The 18,821-nt window shown below is 45.3% G+C and overlaps 1 protein-coding gene across 3 annotated transcripts in view; it reads left to right on the top strand.

The window, feature by feature from the left end:
- The first annotated feature begins 2,279 nt into the window (after positions 1-2,279).
- Positions 2,280-18,821, top strand: part of Rasgef1b (RasGEF domain family member 1B) — a 494,986-nt gene continuing 478,444 nt past the window's right edge. For all 3 annotated transcript variants that reach the window (XM_055594536.1, XM_055594537.1, XM_055594538.1), the window contains exon 1: positions 2,280-2,544. In XM_055594536.1, coding sequence (XP_055450511.1) covers positions 2,476-2,544 — 69 coding nt within the window. In that variant the 5' untranslated portion in view covers positions 2,280-2,475. The remainder of the gene's footprint in view (positions 2,545-18,821) is intronic.

The raw sequence follows: 18,821 nt of genomic DNA on the forward strand, positions 1-18,821 counted from the left end.
CTTCCTGTCTTTCTTTTTTCCTTTTTGTCTTGGGTCCCTGTCCTTGCTCTACCAGGGACAGCAGGAAACAGACCTAGCATGGCCCTGCATATAGCTCATGCCATCCAGGCTGGGTAAGGGCATAGCCACCTTTCAGATGTGTCTGTTTCTTCCTGATGCTGCTAAATGCAAGATGTCAAGGAGGAAGGGATAATAGGCAGACAGCTCCTGGGAGGAAAGCGTCCAGGCCACAAGGAAACCCAGGTGGTATCATCAGGTAAACAGGAGCTCCTGTTCAGGAGTCACCAGGGTTGGTGGGTTTCTCATTTCAGTTAGCATCTAGTTCTCCGTCCCAGCTGGCCCCTAGCAAGTATATGGACGGTGACTGTGGTGTTCTCTCTGCTCCTCCTATTGCCACCCTCTGTCCCCAAATGACTGTTACCTGTCCTCTGCCCTGGTCCCCACCTTTCACTGTTATTATGGGGAGCAATAGCCAAAGTCCCATGATTCCAGCTGTTGTAGATATGTGGCTGACTTTGACATTAACCTGCTATGTGGTCTTTGACAGTCTTTTTTTGATTCTGTTTCTCACTTTTAAAGCAGGGGCTAGCCGTGTTGAAGGGACCCAATAGCTACCCTTGGTTCTTTTTTACAGGTGTAACAAAATAAAGCAGTGTTAAGTAGATACCTCCATTTAGTCCTCAAAACAGGCCTGTGGTAAGAGGAGTCTGCACACTTCTCGAGAACATCGCCACCAGCCTTACCTCTGTGGCTGAGCTAACATTGCTTGCGACACAATGAGGGCGGCTAATCAGTTGGCTTTATAGGAAGGTGTTAGGATTGAGGTAACAGCACAAACCCTTTAAAATGCAAGTGTTTTCTCTGGCTGTTGGCAAAAGATGAAGCCAGACAGCTTTGAATCTTGGAGGGACTTAGTTCTGTTAGAGGTGGGGGTGATGAGAAGCATCATGGGTGTCGTGAATATGCCATAGGTTTAAAAATACTTATTTATAGGAAAACTGTGGGTCTAAAATAAACTATGTTCTTGATCAGCTTTGTACTGTAAAAGGCACTTTGAAAGTGTTTTGGGGGCTATGGTGTGGGGTTACAATGATACCTCTCCTTTCTCCCCGGAATTGTATTTGCTGCACCAGTGAGAGTTAGGGCCGAGAGTCAGGAAACCGCTCATATTCACTACAACCCACCTAACACCCATTTTCTCTTTCCCCCCCTCCAGCCAGCATTTGCTGCCTGCCTACTGTGTGCCATGACTATGCTGAGCAGGCCTGAGAGTGTAAAGGCTCTCTAGCCCTCATACTTCATATACAAAAGTCAGGGGATTTAACAGCACGTTTTCTAGGGGCCCTGTTGTGTTTCTGAACCTCTGGCTTTGACACAGTTGGTCAGCATTTTCCAGACCACAGCCTGACCCCACCTGCGGGGGAGTCTGGGTGCAGCTAATGAAGAGGCAGATCCCTAGGTAGCTCCAGGCTTACTGCAGCTCAGGACCGGGTCGTCCGTCCATAGTGGCAGTTACAGCTGTGAGCAGTGAAATTCGAATGTTCTGCTGGCCCCTTGTCCCGAGTCTCAAAGAGCACCCTTCCAGGCTGGTTCGTGGAAGAACAACAGGCCACACCTGTGTGTAGCAGTGTCCAGGTTCCAGCCTTGCCCATTCTGGGCCCTCCTGCCTAGAAGGGAGAGAGCTGTGGCCACCCAAAGTCGCCCTCTCCCCTTCAGGGTGTACTTATGCAACTCCCACCCAGCGGCAGGGGCTCACGTGTGACACGGTCACAGGGAATGGGGTTCTTCATCCTGCTTTGGAGCCATCTCCATCCCTGCTGGAAGGGTGGAGCTGGCGCTGGCCCGTGGGGAGCCCTTGTGGGCAGCTCGCATTCTGTCGTGGTGCCTCACCAGGTCAGCGGACCTGGGCCCCCTCCCCTCCCACCTGCATTGTCGCAAACGGAGCAGAAACTGGGGAAGTGGGTCACCAGGCGACTCCGGTGAGCAGCCCCCCCTCCCGCCTTTGCTGCCAGCTCTCGGCGAGGCTGTCGGCACCTGCTCCCACCCGGCGGCCGGCTGCATCGCCTGCATCCCTGTGCGTGGGCGGGCCGGGCTGTCGCTGCGTCGCCTCGCAGCGCCCGCCGCCGCCTCCGCGGGTCGTGCGCCGTTGGCCCTCCTGACACCCCTTCGGCGGGGCCCTTCCCTTTACTACCAAGCCTGTGACATTCAGCGGGGAAGGCTAGCGCGGCCGGGGCTCCCGCGGCGCGAAGGCTGGGGGCTGTCTGCTCCTCTCACCCGGGCACCTCCTCGGCGGCGGCGGCGAGCTCCCCGCAGGCAGGCCCGGAGACACCCCCTCCCCCGACGGGACAGCCTTGGCGGGCGCATCCCCCGCCCTCGCCCTGGTCCACGGTCTTCAGCCCGCCCTGCCCAGCCCGGCTCTGCAGGACGTGGAGGCTGGCTGCCAGCGCGAGGGGGACCCTGCCTCCCTGCTCGTATATGGCAAAGTTTCTCGCGGCGCTCCTGGGCTGCACGTTGCCGAGCAAGGGCGCCTCTCCCGTGCTGGAGGTAGGTGGAGGGTGTGTCCTGCAGGGGCGATGACCCGCATCCCATCCCGTGACACGTCGCCGCCAGGGTCCCCGCCGCTTGGCTTGTGCGTCTCACCTGGAGGACTTCTGGGGCGGGGCCTGGAAGGGTGGTGCTGGGGAGGTGGAAGCCGCGGAGCTTGAATTCCTTCCTCCCCAGACCTTGCTGCATGTTTTGTTTTTCTCCCCGCCAGTCGGCAGGGACATGCTAGGCACATTGGAGAACGAGCCGTCGCCTGCACACCCTTCCCGCTGCCTGCCTTGACTTTTTTCCTAAATTAGTAACGGAAAACAACCTTTCGATCCCAAAGGTGTCCACCGTCTTGCTTACTGTAGCCGCTCCCTTCCCCCAACCTCCAGCGAGGCGTAGTAAACTCCGTGCAAGTTAACTCATTTCTTCTGGTGTGAGACAAGCTGGGGAGTGGGGGGTTGAATAGGATCGGCCAAATCTCGCCTTCTGAAGGCGGGCACACCTAGTTGCTCACACCTGCGCTGGTGGCATGCCCCCTGCTGCAGTCTTGCTCGCTGGCAGTTGGCTGGCTGGCTTGTTCATCCTCCTGGGGACATGGCCGCATCAGCGGTTTATATGAGACCGAATATGGGCCACTCAGTAGGGACAGTTCCTGCTGAGTGACCTTTTACACTCTACGCTCAGAACAGAATACCCTTTGTCTCTATCGCTCCTGCCCTCTCCCACAGACTGCCTGACAAGCAGGCCAGGACCAGAGGGCCTGGCTCTGGCCAGGTCAACTAGCCTTGTCCCTGTCTCATAACCCTCCTTGCCTTGTCCTCACTGTCAGCAGTTTCCAGACTGACAGAGACAGAGACTCCGTTTTCTTCTGTCAGGCATGTCCTTCAGCAAGGTACTCCTGCCCCAAACTCTCAGCGTCTGCCTCAGCTGCCTGTTGGCCCCCTTCACCTTTACTATCCTAGGCTTTCTCCTGAGATCATGTGGACTCATCCCCTGTGGTTTTACAGCTCAGGCTGTCCAAGGCACAATCTGCTATGTGGTGATATGTATTTATTTGTTTGCTTGCTTATTTATTTACTTACAAGCAGGGAGTGGTAGGGAGGAGCTTGGGGAAAGGAGGACAGAGCAGGAAGAGGCAGGTAAAAACGCCCGCACAGGTGGAAGCTCACACCTAAGAGATGAAGGGTCCAGAAAGGGGAAGTTGTTCCAGGCTTTCGTCAGCATTAGCCATCTTCCTTGACATCTTCTGACAGTGTGTCAGACAGATGCTAGGCCGCCAATCTGGAGATTCGAGGTGTTCCTTTAAAATGGCTCTTTTCTTACAGTTCCCTTTCATCAGGGCTGGGATTTTTGTTCTAAAATTCCAAACCCCTCCACCAAAAGATTTTGGTGTGTGCACAGATTGCCTTTTGGATACATGCTCATGTGTTCCTCTAGTCAACAGGTGCCTCACCTTGGCTTCCCAGTTATTCTAGAGAAGCGCCCCCCCCCCCCATAGTTACACACACTTTTAGGTGATTGTTATTTTCTAACAAGAGTGGCCTTGAGAAATTCCAGGGGAAGAGAAGTCCCTCCATCCTTGGTAACTCCTTAGATCTTGCTTTGAGCTATTTCACACCCATCCAGAGGCAGGAGCTCCCCTCAGCTTCTCTTCTCACTATCTTCCTACGAACAGTGGAGTTATTGTTGGCTGAATCGACCTAAGATGTGTATCACATTTCATCAGTGCCACTGGAGGAAAGGTGTCCAAATCGAGGAGGAGCTGATACAGAAATGCACTTTGTGGATGTCTTTTGACTATATTCTATTGCTCCTTAGAAGGGTGTGGTTCAGCTTACTACGTCTGGGATGGAGAGAATTGTGGAAGAGAAATAAGCCCCTCTGAATATTAATATCTTGAAAATGCTAAGGTACTGGAAGAATAAGGGCAGAATTTAATCCGAAAATACCAGCTGTTCTAACACTGAAGGCTCCCTTTAGTTCAGGGAAATCAGGAAAAAGAAGTGGGCATTGTCACAACGTATAGCCTTTGGTTTCATTTTAGTGAGACTGTGGCCAAGAACATAGTTCCATCTTACATTGGCCAAGTACGTGTGCAAGAGAGATTCTTTCCGATGAGCATGGAGGCTAGGACCTGTTAGCATCTGCAGTTTTTTAAAATGGAGAGGTGACAGGTTGTGATAAAATAAACAATTAAAAAAAAAAACAGGGGCAGAAAGTCTCTGGGATTGCAAAACAGCTCCAGTGTATGCCTGCCTGCACCACCTCCAGAGGCTCAGCACAGGCCATGCCTGCACACTGCAGCCAGAGCGTCTTAATGGGCATTTTGTTTCCTTTTGTGCCCTTAGTAAGATATGAAAATCTGCAAAACAAAACAGAAACAACTCCAAGTCTTTGGGACAATTAAAAACTTGTAGGGGGGAGGGAGTGAAGGGCAGTGAGGTTACTTTAGGACCACAGCGTGGACTGAGCACCAGCCTAGCGGTTTTGGAATGTTTGTGCCAGCCCCAGGCGGACCATTTACAGACACAGCAGGTTTTCTCTATATTCTGTGATCTAGGCCATTCATGAAAGTGTTTCCTGACCTAGGAGTGTGTGTGTGTGTGTGTGTGTGTGTGTGTGTGTGTGTGTATGTGTGTGTGTGTGTGTCCCTGGCATTCTGTTCCCTTTGAGTTATGGCGATATGGTCATGCTCCCCACTTGTAGCCCAGTTTTGTCTTCTAAGACATGGCGGAGAAGAAGGCATCCAGAGGCTAGTGCCTCCATCGTCCCTGCTGCTCTCCTCTACTGCGCAGTGTAGCTGCATTCTTCCTTCCTGTCACCCTTAGCTGACTCAATGGAGTATCTTTAAGGAGTCACCTATGTTGGGTGAACACATTCAGCTCTTATACAAAAGGAGTGATCAATGCCTTCCTGGGTGGAGCCTCTAGAGTGGCCATGTATCAGGTAGCATCTACAAGTTCACACCTGTCTCGACCAGTATTGCTGTCTAAGTGTACGTACAGCTTGACTTTCTACTATGCATAGTATCCGGTAGCTATCATTATCATCACGTTTTTCTAGGAACATATTCTACATGATCTCAGCTGTGCTAATAACAGTCTTGTGACATAGACATGATCCATTACATTTTGCAGATGAGAAAATCAAGATCTTTAGAAAGTATAAATAATTTACTTAAGGTCACTGTCATAATGGGTGTGAAAGTGGGGGTGCTAATCAAGGTTTCATTATCTCCGAGGTCAGTTCACCTCATCCAACTGTGGCTACTTAGTTATTGGAACTGGTTTCTGCGATGGTTCATATCAACTGTCAACTTGACAGGATCCAGAACCAGCGAGGGCAGCTCTAAGCACATCTGTGAGGGATTTTCTAGACTGGGTTAATGGATGTGGAAAGGTCCATCTTAACTGTGGGCCACACCAGTCCACAGACTGAATAATAAGAACACAAGTTGCACAACAGAATCGCTTCCTGGCTCGGGGCAATGAAACCAGCAGCCTCATATTCCTGCTGGCCTAATTGTCCCAGAATGGGGGACTGGATCCTCAATCTGCGAGACCAAGTGACAAAACAAACCCTCCTTCAAGTTGTTTTTGTTGAGTGTTTAGTCCTAGGGATGAGAAGAGCAACCTACAGTTTGTTTTGGCTTGGGATGCAGTTTTCAAAAGAGGGAAAGGTTCTCTCACAGTCCTTATCATGTCACCGTTGGCACAACAGGAGCTTTGCTCCCGCCCAGGGACGTTTAAAGGCTGATTGAACTTTGACAAGTCATTTTTGGGAAACATTCAAGGCGGTTGAGGTTGCCCTGTAGAGGTAGCAGCTGCCTGTACAGTGTTTTCCTGTGCTATCTTTCCATTTTGCGGAACATTTTTCATTAGCTTGTGTTCACTGTGCAAAATAACAAGTTTCCTTATTCTCCCAAGAATGTTGTGAAATTAGTGCATGTTTCACGAACAGGAAAGCCCGGGCTCAGAGTGAGTCTATGAATTGTCCAGTGTTACCCACCTGCTAAAGATCTAGCCTAGGAAACAAATCCTGGGCTTTTGGCCACAGTTCTTGACAGACACTTGCGTTGACTTACATGGTTTCTTGGCCTCCGACGTCTCTCTCATCCGTTCAGTCTTTTGTATTCTATACCAAATCGTGTTTCTAAAAGGCCGGCACAATATGGTGATCATTTAATTGTTACAAATTCCTTGGTGGTTTACAGCTATATGCAGGTTAAGTGTGGCACATGGACCTTCTCCGTAGTTGATTACAGTTTGGTGATCTTGTCCAGTCTCCCCTTTGTTCTGTTATGTTCTTAGTATTCTGGTAGTTTTAGTGTTCTTCCTTCCACTTCTTGTTTTCGCCCTGACACCTGTATGCTGTTTTGACGCCTGAAAATTTCTTCCTCTGATGTTCAATGTTGAAGTTTCATCTGTCTTCAACATTCCACTCTGATATCTCCTTCAGATCTATTCCCTGCACAATATCCGGACTGTTACTACAGGTCTTTTGAACAGTGTTTGTGTGTGTGTGTGTGCAATTTTAAACTGTTTCAGTTATGTCTTCATTGGGGATTACAGTGCTTAATGCAAGGAACTGAGGGTTAAATTAATTAATTCCCACAAACTACTTAAAATAGTGCTCAATACATGTTAATTTATTGATACTGTGATGAGTCTCTTCAGTCTCAGAAATGATGCACTTTTCCTTTCTCTTGCACTTAGCATAGTGTTTTCACATACTTTTCCATCAAAGAAGTGTCTGATAGATCAAAATGATCTTCGAACCCTGTAGTGTCAATACAAATACTTTACTGGATATATATATATATCCAGTAAAGTATTTGTTCAAGTTCATATGAAATTCAGAGTTAACAGATCATCATGTCTTTTCATATAAAAGATCAGACAGTGCTGTCTTTCTATGCTTCTCTTTTCCCCAGAACCCACATACCCATACACTTTGTGGAACCCTTGTTCCCATTCCCCCTGTTTACAGCCTCTGCATTTCCAGTGATCACACCCCAGGCCAAGGGACCCTCACACAGAGAGCTGCAGCTGGCCAGTTCTTCAACCTCACTGCCTTAGTATAAAAATGCTAGAGACATTTCCCATCACCAGGGTCAAGGTTGTGCCCGAGAGGTCCATGACCACCATCCTATTGTTCATTCTCCGTGTGTTTGTCAATGCGTTCAACCAATCATCCATTTATCATATTAAACACTATCTTCTTTCCCAGCACCCTATGGGAGCCCTTTCTAGAGACACTCAAGGTGTTTTCACTGTAACTCACAGTAAGAAAGATATTTTGCTTTGCACACTGTATATATATGTATTTATATAAAACTATAACACTGAAATTAAGTTGCAAGAACAATGGCTTTTCTCATACCATGAGACACGCTCTGATCTTTGCAATGCTTTTCTTTGCATCTCATTTCTTCCGTTCTATTAAAAGACAAACTGGCATAGACTGACTAAAATGATTTCATGGGTCGTAACTCATAATTTGAAAGGGATTTCTGTGTAGAATAATAGATAATAAGGTTCTCTTTTTACAAAACAATTTGTATTACCCCATTATCCCTGCACTGTAGGTAGGCATTATGACACTATCAATAGGAGATTCTAAATGTTGTATCATGGGAAGCCAGGAATCACGAGTAACATTTTTCTCAAGGAAAAATGTTTCCAGGGCTTCAAATAACTAACTCAGTAAACTACCTTTGATATATCCTGCTTTCCAAATTGCAAAGCATTTGGGTAAAAGTTTTGACATCTTACCCTGTGCATATTTTGTGGCATGTTTTTTAAAAAAATATATTTTAAACAATGTGCCTGAATTTCCATTTATTTCTCTCATGTTTTGCACTCACAGCAAGGCCATATTTTGTGGACTTTTCCAGTTTTGTGTCAACTCTGTCCCACTGCCAACTATCCTGGCTCCAGCCCTCTCTCATTTGCCCATTAGATTGGTTTGTTCACTAAATGGATAGTTGAACTCTTATTGCCTGTTAACAGACTCCTGTACCATCTGATCTACTTGGTCATCCTACTGGGCTTCAAGCACCTGAAAAAGAACCATTTGGTCAGGCTGTTTCTGAAGCAAATAACTCAGACAAGCCTGGCTGTAGCCTTCTGCCATTGGATGTGAGTGACTGATCATAAGAGAGGGGTTTACTTGGAGAATAATAGCGCCCATTGCCACAGCTGGGCTTTCTATGAGGATCATTTGAATTCTAAGATAATGGATCCTGGGCTTGTCCCACAAATTCGCCATTTCTATCCGTGGGCCAATTGAACTGCTACATCTGAGCCATTGCGTATGCAAGGGCAACTGTACTTACCTTTGTGTTCGCTGCTTTTAAACACTGCGTGCAGTCCTAAATGTGCACATTTTATTTATAGGAATGTTTGGTCCCATTATGATTACATCTGTCTAATGGCTTCTTACTGAGAAACTGTTAGATGATTTCTTTTCCTCTTTGTGTTTTGATAAGGAAAGGCTGGTGTTTCATAGCTGCCAAATGGCCAGTGCTGGCGGCAAGTCCCAGGGAGCAGGGCTTGGAGCTTAACTCTTTGCTACATCCCATTGTGTAGCTCTTTCAGCTTTGGAGTCTTCCTGTGCATGAGGAGTTCCTTTTTTTATGCATCTTAGATCAAATGTAACAGTTCCAGGAGCAAGTGGCGTTCATGTCGGCATACCGTTGCGTCTGAAGGTAGCTTATGAACAAAATGGCAACTTTGATTGTTTTGAATTTGTAGTGAGTCAGGACTGTGATTCTCACAGTTGCTGCATTTTAAACATAGGTTGGGCCTCTTTTCTCCAGATACCTGAAATTCATCAATGATCCCTTCCAGGTCTCTACATTTTGAAAGTAAAATGGAGGATGTATTTGTGTCCTCTGTGTCCTTCTGAGACTCAATTCTTTCCAAGTTCTGGTCATCCAGTTCCACCCAGCCTCTTTTTTTCTTAGAGTTTATTGGGTTGACTCATTTGTGTTTCTGTCTTCCTTTTTGTCTGTGGCAGCAGCTCTGAACCCATGGTTTGCAACCCCTTGTTGGGGGGGGTGTCACATATCAGATATTCTGCATATCAGATATTTATGCTACAATCCATAACAGTAAGAAAATGATAGTTACTAAGTAGCAACAAAATAGTTTATGGTTAGGTCACCATAACATGAGGAACGGTGTGAAAGGTGACAGCGTTAGGAAGGTTGAAATCTACTGGGCAACATATCAGTGAAGCCTGTCCATTCTTTCTTGGATTTATACCTTTAAAAGTCATAGCCCCCTTCATCCACCGACGTGACATTGTTTGAGAACCTGCTGTAATCAAGGAGCGGTGGGTGTGTGAGTGACTTCACAGTCTGTCACGAATTGCTTTTGCCCTGCACATCTCCCCTCCCCTCAATCCTGACGTCGGCGTGTGTGTACCAGTGTGCCCTTTTCACCCTCACATTCCCAGTTCCTGCTCTGGTCTTCAAGTTATTCTGGGTGGTTCCTGAGACCTTCTACTGGGTGTCCCACCCCACCTAGTCCAGTCCTCTGTCCACTTTCCCATTCTCCTAGGTGTCCTTACCTGTCAGGTATAAATTCATGCTTTGGTTTATGGGACCTGCCACCCTCTGAGACACCTGAGGCACTCTTCCTCTCTTCCTGACTGAATCTGTTCAATCTTCAGGACCACAGCAAGGAGTCAGCTCCTATCCCCACATCTGACAGAGGGGCTCCTAGCACACGGCGCTCTCACACCTTCCTAAGTTTCCTTAATTCAACATGTCTTTGCTCTGTGCTTCAGTTTTGTGTCCTGTAACCATGGAATGGCAGTGATATCTGTCTTATGAGTTGTTATGAGGACTAACTAAAATGGAAGTTGACATATATAACAGCAAATGCAATTTTTATTATAAACCTTTACCTTGGTCTATCCATGGCCTAAGTTACTGCTCTACTTTGGTTGTTCTAGAACATTATATATATATATATTTTTTCCTGAATCTCCTATGGTACTAAACAAAATAGAGGTGCTCCATCAATGCTTATTTAATTCTGAAAACCTCCCATATGCTATTTGAGCAGAATCTAGGAACCAACTTACTTCTGGGTATATCTAATTTTATTTCATGGAAGTGTGACAGCCATGTCTTATCGACTTGTCTATTGGAGCTAACTTAGGCTGCGGGTGTAAATGACGATAATGTACTTTTACACACGACTGTGGCAGACACAGAACTTGAAAAACGGGCCAATTATAAATGCCACTGAAGTGAAATTCAACCATAGATTGCAATATAATGAAATCCGGAGTGCTTTTTATTTTTCAGTTGCTTTGCAAACACCCACCCTCCATGTAGGTCAAGTGGAGCAAATCCATGCAGCAAGTCAAGGCTTATTCATCAGGCTCTTCTCTTCCATGCTCTTGGTGAAGAATTCTGATCAGAAGTCAGATTAGGTGACTCCAGGGGTAATTTACTCCAAAGACACACTCACTCGGTGGGCTTTCCTGTTATGTCCTCGGCGGGACAGGAGCAGCGGTGGTGCCTGGCTTCTCTGGAAACGCTGTGTGGTGCCTGGATGCCTGGAGGTTTGCTTTCACTGCCGGTATTTGAACTTGACTGGAAGTCAAATGAGGGTGGCTGTAGTGAGGCCCACAGGGCTGGTGGCTGGAGTGACAGAAGAACAGGCAGCTGGAATCTCAAGGTGTGGGTTCCAGGAGGGGCTTATCTACTTCCAGGCTTCCTGCTGGAGGGAACGCCCTCCCCTCTGTCCACTTCCATGACCTGGACACGAAACTGTCAGTATTCGATTTGCTCTACTCACTGAAAAGATGTAAGGCCCCAGTGTGGTAATAGACATGAAAGTCTGTTATGACTTGTCAAGCATTATACAAATGTGAGTTTTTTTTTTTTCTGGTAATGTAATGAAGAGAATAGACACTCAAGGCTCTCACTGGCCATCCTGGGCATGCAGGGACTTGCTGGTGAAGGGAATGTTTGTTGTGGTATCACTAGGAAAGACTAGAGATGCTTCTATTTGAAAGGCAGAGAAGGAAAGATGAAGCAGTTGCTGCTTACAGCTGGGGTCAGGCCTTCTAAATCCAGTGGGTAGGGCTAACTATTCCATTGCATTTCTGAGTCGGTGCCTTGCTGTGTTTTAATTGTGCTGACAGCCTGAATCCCGGGCAACCTTGAGATCCCAAGGTTTTGTCTTATGGATGTATCTTTTTCCAGAATGATGATACTCAGTTTGGAGTGATTATAAATGCTTGAGATCCCATGGTTTTGTCTTATGAAGGTATCTTTTTCCAGAATGACGCTACTCAGTTTGGAGTGATTATAAAATCATCTACCATAGTTTAGATCTCCTGGGAAGGCTGCAGGCTAGAATGGGCTCCTGAGAGACACTGGAGTTTAATTCTTGCAGTGGTCAGGATCTAATTAATCTAGAGAAAGTGCTTGGTTTATTTTTAAGTTTCCTTTATGTTTGATGTGTTATGCTCTATCCAGTCTATACTGGTGGGGAAGCCCAGTGAAGAACACAGAGCAGCAGAGGGATATCCTGCCTCTTGGAGCTCACAAACAGACAGGGGAGCCTGGCTGCCCCGATGTTCCAGTATCCTTTTAGCAGGGGTTCCTTAAATCATGTCCACAGATCTGAAGCTTTGGAACTAGGATCCACCTATAAGGGAGAACATACGCTTGACTTTCTGTGTCTGGGTTGCCTCACTCTGTATTGTGTTTTCTAATCCCACCTATGTACTTGAAAATTCCATGAGTTCATTTGTCGTTACAGCTAAGTAGAATTCCACTGTGTATCAGGAACTTAGAAAAGGCCTGTTGTGGGAGGGGCTACGCTAATTTATGGTCTCACCTGCAAAGTGATATTTACTTACCCTGGGATGCATGGGCTGGCTCAGGGGCTCACGTGTCAGTTTCCCCAGAGGACACCTCAAGGCACCTGGAAAGAACCCAATGTCCTCAAGATGGAGGAGAAGGTGATACAGTAGCAGAGCACGGGTGTGAGAAGGTGACTTATTTTCACAGTTATGCATACATAATCAGTCTATGCAAGCCTCTTGACTTCTCTTTTCTATTCTGTTCTCTCATTGGGTACCAGAAAGGTTTTTTGTTTGCTTGTTTGTTTGTTTGTTTTTGTGTGTGTGTGTGAAATCTAATCCTCCCAAGTAATTTTTGCCCAATGAACCTGTTCTTGATGTTCATTTAAACCAAATTTCACACTTATTAAAATATGTTGTCTAAGTCTACAGAATAGAAGAGAAAATTTGTGTCAGCTCTTTATCCAAAAAAAAAGGATTCATTGTCATTACATGCAAAGAACTAAAAAAAAAAATCGAAAACTAAAAGAATAAATAACTTAATGAAGACAGGGAAAAGACAGTTCTCAAGAGAAGCACAACTGTCCATTATATACATGAAGAATGCCCAGTATCTTAGCTATAAAGGAGACATAGATAGAAATGCCAGAGTGTCTACCAGGGAGATACAGACAGAAATGCCAGAGTGTCTATCTCACACATCACAAAGGGAATAAATGACAACAAATACTGACCAAGATTTTGTGGCAGCAACAGAAATCCTTATGCATTGAGGGTAGAGTGCAATTTACAAATCATGAGCACCAATAAACAAGAATCAAGTGTGAAAACATGTTGTCTGTCAGGAAACACTAGGTTGACAGGGGGATGTCAGGCACACTCAGAGCCACGTCTAGACAGGAAGCTACACAGACAGCTGGATACATGGGTACTTGCTCCTGGGGCAGCCACGAGGGCAACACCGTGTCGTGATCAGCAGTTAAAATGAATCCGGAAATTGCAGTGGTTTTATTCCTCAGCTTAGTGCTCAAGCTTCGCGTGTGCTTGTGTACCTGAGACCATGCTTGTGGAGGCTTCTCAGGGGTAGCTAACTGGCCTTGCTTTCCCCTTGAGCTCCCCTTTGCCTCCTCCTCCAGCGCAGGGAGTTAGTTGTCTTTCTGAGAATCCGCAGCGAAGCTGTGTGAGACTTTCACATCTTCCCCTTCCATCCTGCAAACAGAATAGAATAGAAACTGGTTTCATTTTTTTTTTTTTACATGTGTAAAGAACGAGGGCATCTGATTTCATAGGCAGAAAGAAATGATTGGAAAGCTTCCAGCCAGGCCCTGGGGAAAGCCCTAAAATTATCCTCTGCCTTATGGACTGTCCAGATTGTTTGTACGTGTGGCTGAGGTGGGTGGGGGCAGGGAAGAGGGATTTGGGAAAAAAAATGTTTTTGTGCCCAGATGCTGTGAGTACATCAGATGGCTTGGGTACGTTCTCCTGATAACTACTGTGATTTTTTAGGAGTCTATTTGCTTGGTGCCAGGTTTGAATGTCCAGGCATCTGGGCAGACCCTCTGGAGTTCCTGTTCAATGCAGACACCCTTTTTCTGTGCACTGGGTGTACTTCTCTTCTGTGCAAATGCTTCTGGAATAAATACAAGGGCTTCTCTTGTCTCACATTGAGTTGCACCATTGATTTTAAATTGCTGTGGGTTAGGGTGACTAAAAAATATGTTCTCACTTAGCAGAGTTGATGGATAATAAATAACAATAATAGTTCTTTAGAATTTGCAAAAACACTTTACGTTATTCTGTTAGAAACAGAAGAACCATTGGGAGCTATTTTTACCTTATTGCAGGTGGAGAAAAAACAAGATAGAGAGAATTAGAAAATAATAGTTACTCAAAAAAAAAGCAACAGCAACAATAAAAGAAGATACTTGGATCTAAAACTGTACAGCCAGTTTTTCAGACAATAAAAGTAATTTCCTACTTTCTATAAACATGTCTTCTTTTTAAATAGGATAATGGTTACTGGGTGTGTATGTGTGTGTGTGTTGGGGGGGCAGTGTTGCTAGGAAATAGGGAGTTTATTGCCCAAAGGGTACAAAGTTGAAGGTGTGAAGGATGAAGAATACTAGAGGTTCAATGAGGACCAAATAGAGTTAACAATAGTGTATTCTGTCTAGAGTTTTGGCTAAGAGAATATATTTTAGGTGCTCTCAACACACATACAAAGACAGGTAACCATGTGCAGTGATGGATAATGACGGGTTTGCTAATTTTCATCGTACATATCATGATATTACTATAAACTTTAAGTGTAAGCGATAGAGTCAAGCTGTCAGAACATTCCAACAGAGATAACCCCAATACGATATTTTTCGAAAGAGTGTAGACCAGCACCGTGATTTAAAACACCTACCGCAGTGGCGGGCGTGACTGAGAAGTAGAGAAACATAATGTGTAAATGAAAACATTTCTGAGGACTTTCCCATTTCCGGACACACAGATAAATAAGTTAACAAATGAGAGCAGCGCTGGTGATATGTTTCCAAAAGTATTGCAAGGCTTTGTGCCAGGCCATTAGCGTGAATCACGCCCTTCCCTCCAGCCATCGCATCTCTTCCTCTGACTTCCTTTTATCAGGGTGCGGAGCATCCAAGCAGTGAACCATCGAGAATAATAATGTTTTTCTCTCTAGAAAATGATTTCTAAGGTGCATCAGATTAGGTGACTCCCCAGGATGTTATGTTGTGTGGTTTCCCGTCTTGCAGGAAGCCGAGGATATTAGAATGGGAAACAGTTTATAGCTCGGTGCTTTTATAGATTTGGAAGCACTTTGACCAAATCCTCTTAACAGCCTTTGAAAGAATATCATTTCCATTTGAAGGATTCTGAGGCTGTGGTTCAAAGAGGGGAAACAGACATCCTGGCATAACCAGGCAGGAAGGGCTAGAGCTAGGACTTCGGTCCCAGGCCTCTCATGCTTTTCTCTCAGGCAACTGTGCCGCTCTCGCCAGTGTGAGGAGGCAGTCAAGACCCAGATGTGTAATTGACCCCAAAGACGGCTCCAGCGTCCAGCAAAAGGGCGGTTTCTCACGTCTACTGTCTTAAACTGCACTTATGACACTCTGGGGTTTATGTGCAAATCTCTACTGTTACTTGCTTGTCATTTGTGTGACTACATTTAATGTTGTGGCTCTTTAAAGCATTCATGTGTAATGTGTAGGTGGAGGCAGTTATTAGGAGAATTCAATAGGAAAATGGGATCTAGCATTAAGTATGATGCACGATTACAGTAAACACCAGATGTTCTCTTTCTTTTCTTTGTCTTATATGTTGTAGTTGATCCTGATTGACCTGTTATCCTGGCTTCTCCAAATATTCTAATTAATTTTTTATTACGTTATTTCTTCATTTTGTGTGTATGTTGGGGGTGGCACAGGCCTCACTGTGCTCTTGTAAGGAGTCAGGTCTCTCTTTCCACCAGATGGTTCCAGGGGATCCAACCCACGTCTGCAGCCTTGGCAGTAAGTCCTTTTGCCTGATGAGCACTGTGGCCGTGCTACCAAAATTTTATTCTTATTTTTCACAAATGTTAAGATTTGGGTGTGTACGCGTGTTGAGCGGACATGTGATAAAACCGGGAAAGCGCAAGAAAGGGCCTTTGGTTTGTGCTCTGTGATTGGCCTGCATGGAAACCAAATCCATTTCACAACACTAGCAGCAACAGGCTGTTTCGCTGCCTTTTTTTTTTTTTTTTCTTTTTTTCTGGTGGATAAGCCAGTGTCGTTTTTCTCCTGAACTCTCGTGTCCATGGTGTCCCTTAAGTGTGTCTGTGCTGTAAAGAATACAAAGGGAACAGCATATACTTCTCTGCCTCAGGTTTGCTAAGCAGGCTTGGCTTCTCAGCCCCGAAACAGAACCTTGTCTTGAGCTGAGGTGTGGAACAAAGCCACCACGCCTATTCTAGTTAAAGGTTTCTCGAACCCAGTTTTGTTGTTGTGTGTTTGGTTTTGTTTCTCTAACATGATTCCAGGCGCAGCAGCATCACTTAAAATATTTTTTCAAAAGCACATAATTAGAAAAAAATTATGCTTTTTCAAATTGGGAGCACACACAGGTAGGACTCCTCATCCTGTGTCCTCAACTGCTTTTCCAACACACACACACACACACACACACACACACACACACACACACACGCGCGCGTCTAAAATAGCAGAGAGTGTGGTTACATGTGAAGTTTCATCCAGTTGCACAACCTTTCTTTAAACTACGGCGGTTTGTTGGACTTCCGGCTTTTGCTTTGCTGTGCCTCAGACAATTTCATTCCATACATATGACGTGCTCTCAATGACAGCCTCTTGCTCTGCTTTTGGGTAGATTGAGTGAGGGAGGGAGGATGTGGTAGGAGAGTAAGCAACAATGGCAGGCTCTAGTTAGCAATGTTTTTTCTTTCCACGGTGAGAGACACATTCCTTGTCCTTTCTATACCAGAGCTCTAACTTGGCCATTTCTTTTGAAGCCCTCTTTCCACTTGTTTCCTCCTTTACACTGGAGCATGATGTATGCTGTGACATGATTCCACATGCGTAGTCCATCAAAGGGTTAATAAGGCTGAGCTTAAATCTTTCTGGTTTGCTGGTACTCTTAAATAAAAAAAAATAATCATTATAGCTTCTCTGTGTGTGTGTGTGTGTGTGTGTGTGTGTGTGCAAACCATTGATGTCCAAAGCAACTAATTAGAGAGAGAAGGAGTATAGAAAATCAATCTTTACAAACACAGACATTTCATCTAACTTGAGCGATTGATTTGTGTACATTGGTTGTGGAATCCTGTGGATGATTTCATGTGACTACATTTCTAATGTGTTCTCAGTGTCGTCAGGGTGGAAGTTATTTGGACACTAAATCTGTGGACAGAATTCGGAAGAGATTCAGCACAGTCCACGGGCTCACTGGATGAGTGACTTCTGCTCCTGACATCGCTAGGGGCCTTTAGGCAAAAGGCACTATGGAGAAGTTGTCACGGTTTACCCTTCTCCCTTCTTTGGTACCTTGAGGGTGGCAATGTGCTGTGTTCGCCAAGATATTGCACATCTCTAGTGACTTCCCTGTAGCTTTCCTGCATCTCTATAAATCGTCAGGGCTTTATTGAACTTTCCTTGAATCTTATAACATGAATATGCTAAGTGCTGTGATCAGGAATTTAAATGATAGAGGAGCAAAAGCAAAACTTTATTTTCCTTGTCTTTCTATGTAGTCGAGGCTGGCCTTGAACTCACTATATTGCCCAAGCTGGCCTCGACCTTGTGCCAAGGCCTCTTGCCTTGGCATCCTGAGTGCTCCTGAGGTAAGCAACTTATTGAAAGATTAAAATGTTCTCTTGAATTATTGGCTCATAGTATCTTCTTCATGAAAGTGCTGTTTGCCTCTTTTTGTACATGAACTCACAAGATTCTGACTTAATGTATTCCTCAAGGCAAGCTTTCTTCACACTGACCTCAGCTCATGCCAGGGTGAAGCTACTCTCCTCATCCACCTTGTTAGGGCACTAACTCCATGCAGGATTCCACTCCCATGAGCAAATCCTCCCCAAAGCCCCACTCTCTGCTACCGCCACATTAAGGGTAAGGAAAAGTTTAGTGATTTGGGGCAGATTGAAATATTCCAACCACAGCAACTAGTCTGAAGCAATGCTGGGTCTTAACTATGTTTTGTAATTCTAATACTAATGTTTTTTTTTTTCAAATGTTCCAAACCATGGGAAATGGTTAAATTTAGTTCCCATTAGGGAAATACATGGATTTGGGCTTTCACCGACAGGAGTTCACTAAAGATAGGTGATTGAGGGTGGTCGGTGGGTTTTGATTTGTTTTTAAAGAAATTAATCAAAAGTGCTAAGTTTTGCTGCAGAGTAAATCACCCATCACACTCACTTACGTTACTACTGTCCTAAAGCTCTTGTCTTCTTAAGAGAGACTTCTTGTGCAGAGCAGGTTTGGTCTTAGAAAACAGTTTAGAGTTGTGCTGACAGATGGATTTTGAAAGCACCCAAATAAAATACAAAGAATCCCAATCCCTGAGTACATTCCACTATTTTTGGATTCTAGGGAACTGGTCTCTCTTTACTGTCGCACCAGGAAGGGTCATTTGAGCCTCAGGGAACATTCCTTAGGATAGAAGCGTCTGTGACAGTAAGACTGCCAGCATCTCCCTTTATGATAATGACTGCCTAGTGCAAAGGATATTGGGTGGAGATTATATCCAAACTGAAAATGATTAATTTTTCTGCATAGGGCAGTGCCCAGGAGGCCCTACTGGGTCCTGCTATCCATTACAATGCAAGCCTGGATGCCAAGGACAAAACTTGCATTTCTGCCATAGTTTCTTTTATCGCTTTGCGTGCAAGACAGGGAAAATGGTAATTGCTAGAAAAATGACTGACAAAGAAATGTCATAATCGG

The sequence above is a fragment of the Psammomys obesus genome, unplaced genomic scaffold (genome assembly GCF_907164565.1).
Source record: "Psammomys obesus unplaced genomic scaffold, mPsaObe1.curated_primary_1811, whole genome shotgun sequence".
Classification (NCBI taxonomy): Eukaryota; Metazoa; Chordata; class Mammalia; order Rodentia; family Muridae; genus Psammomys; species Psammomys obesus.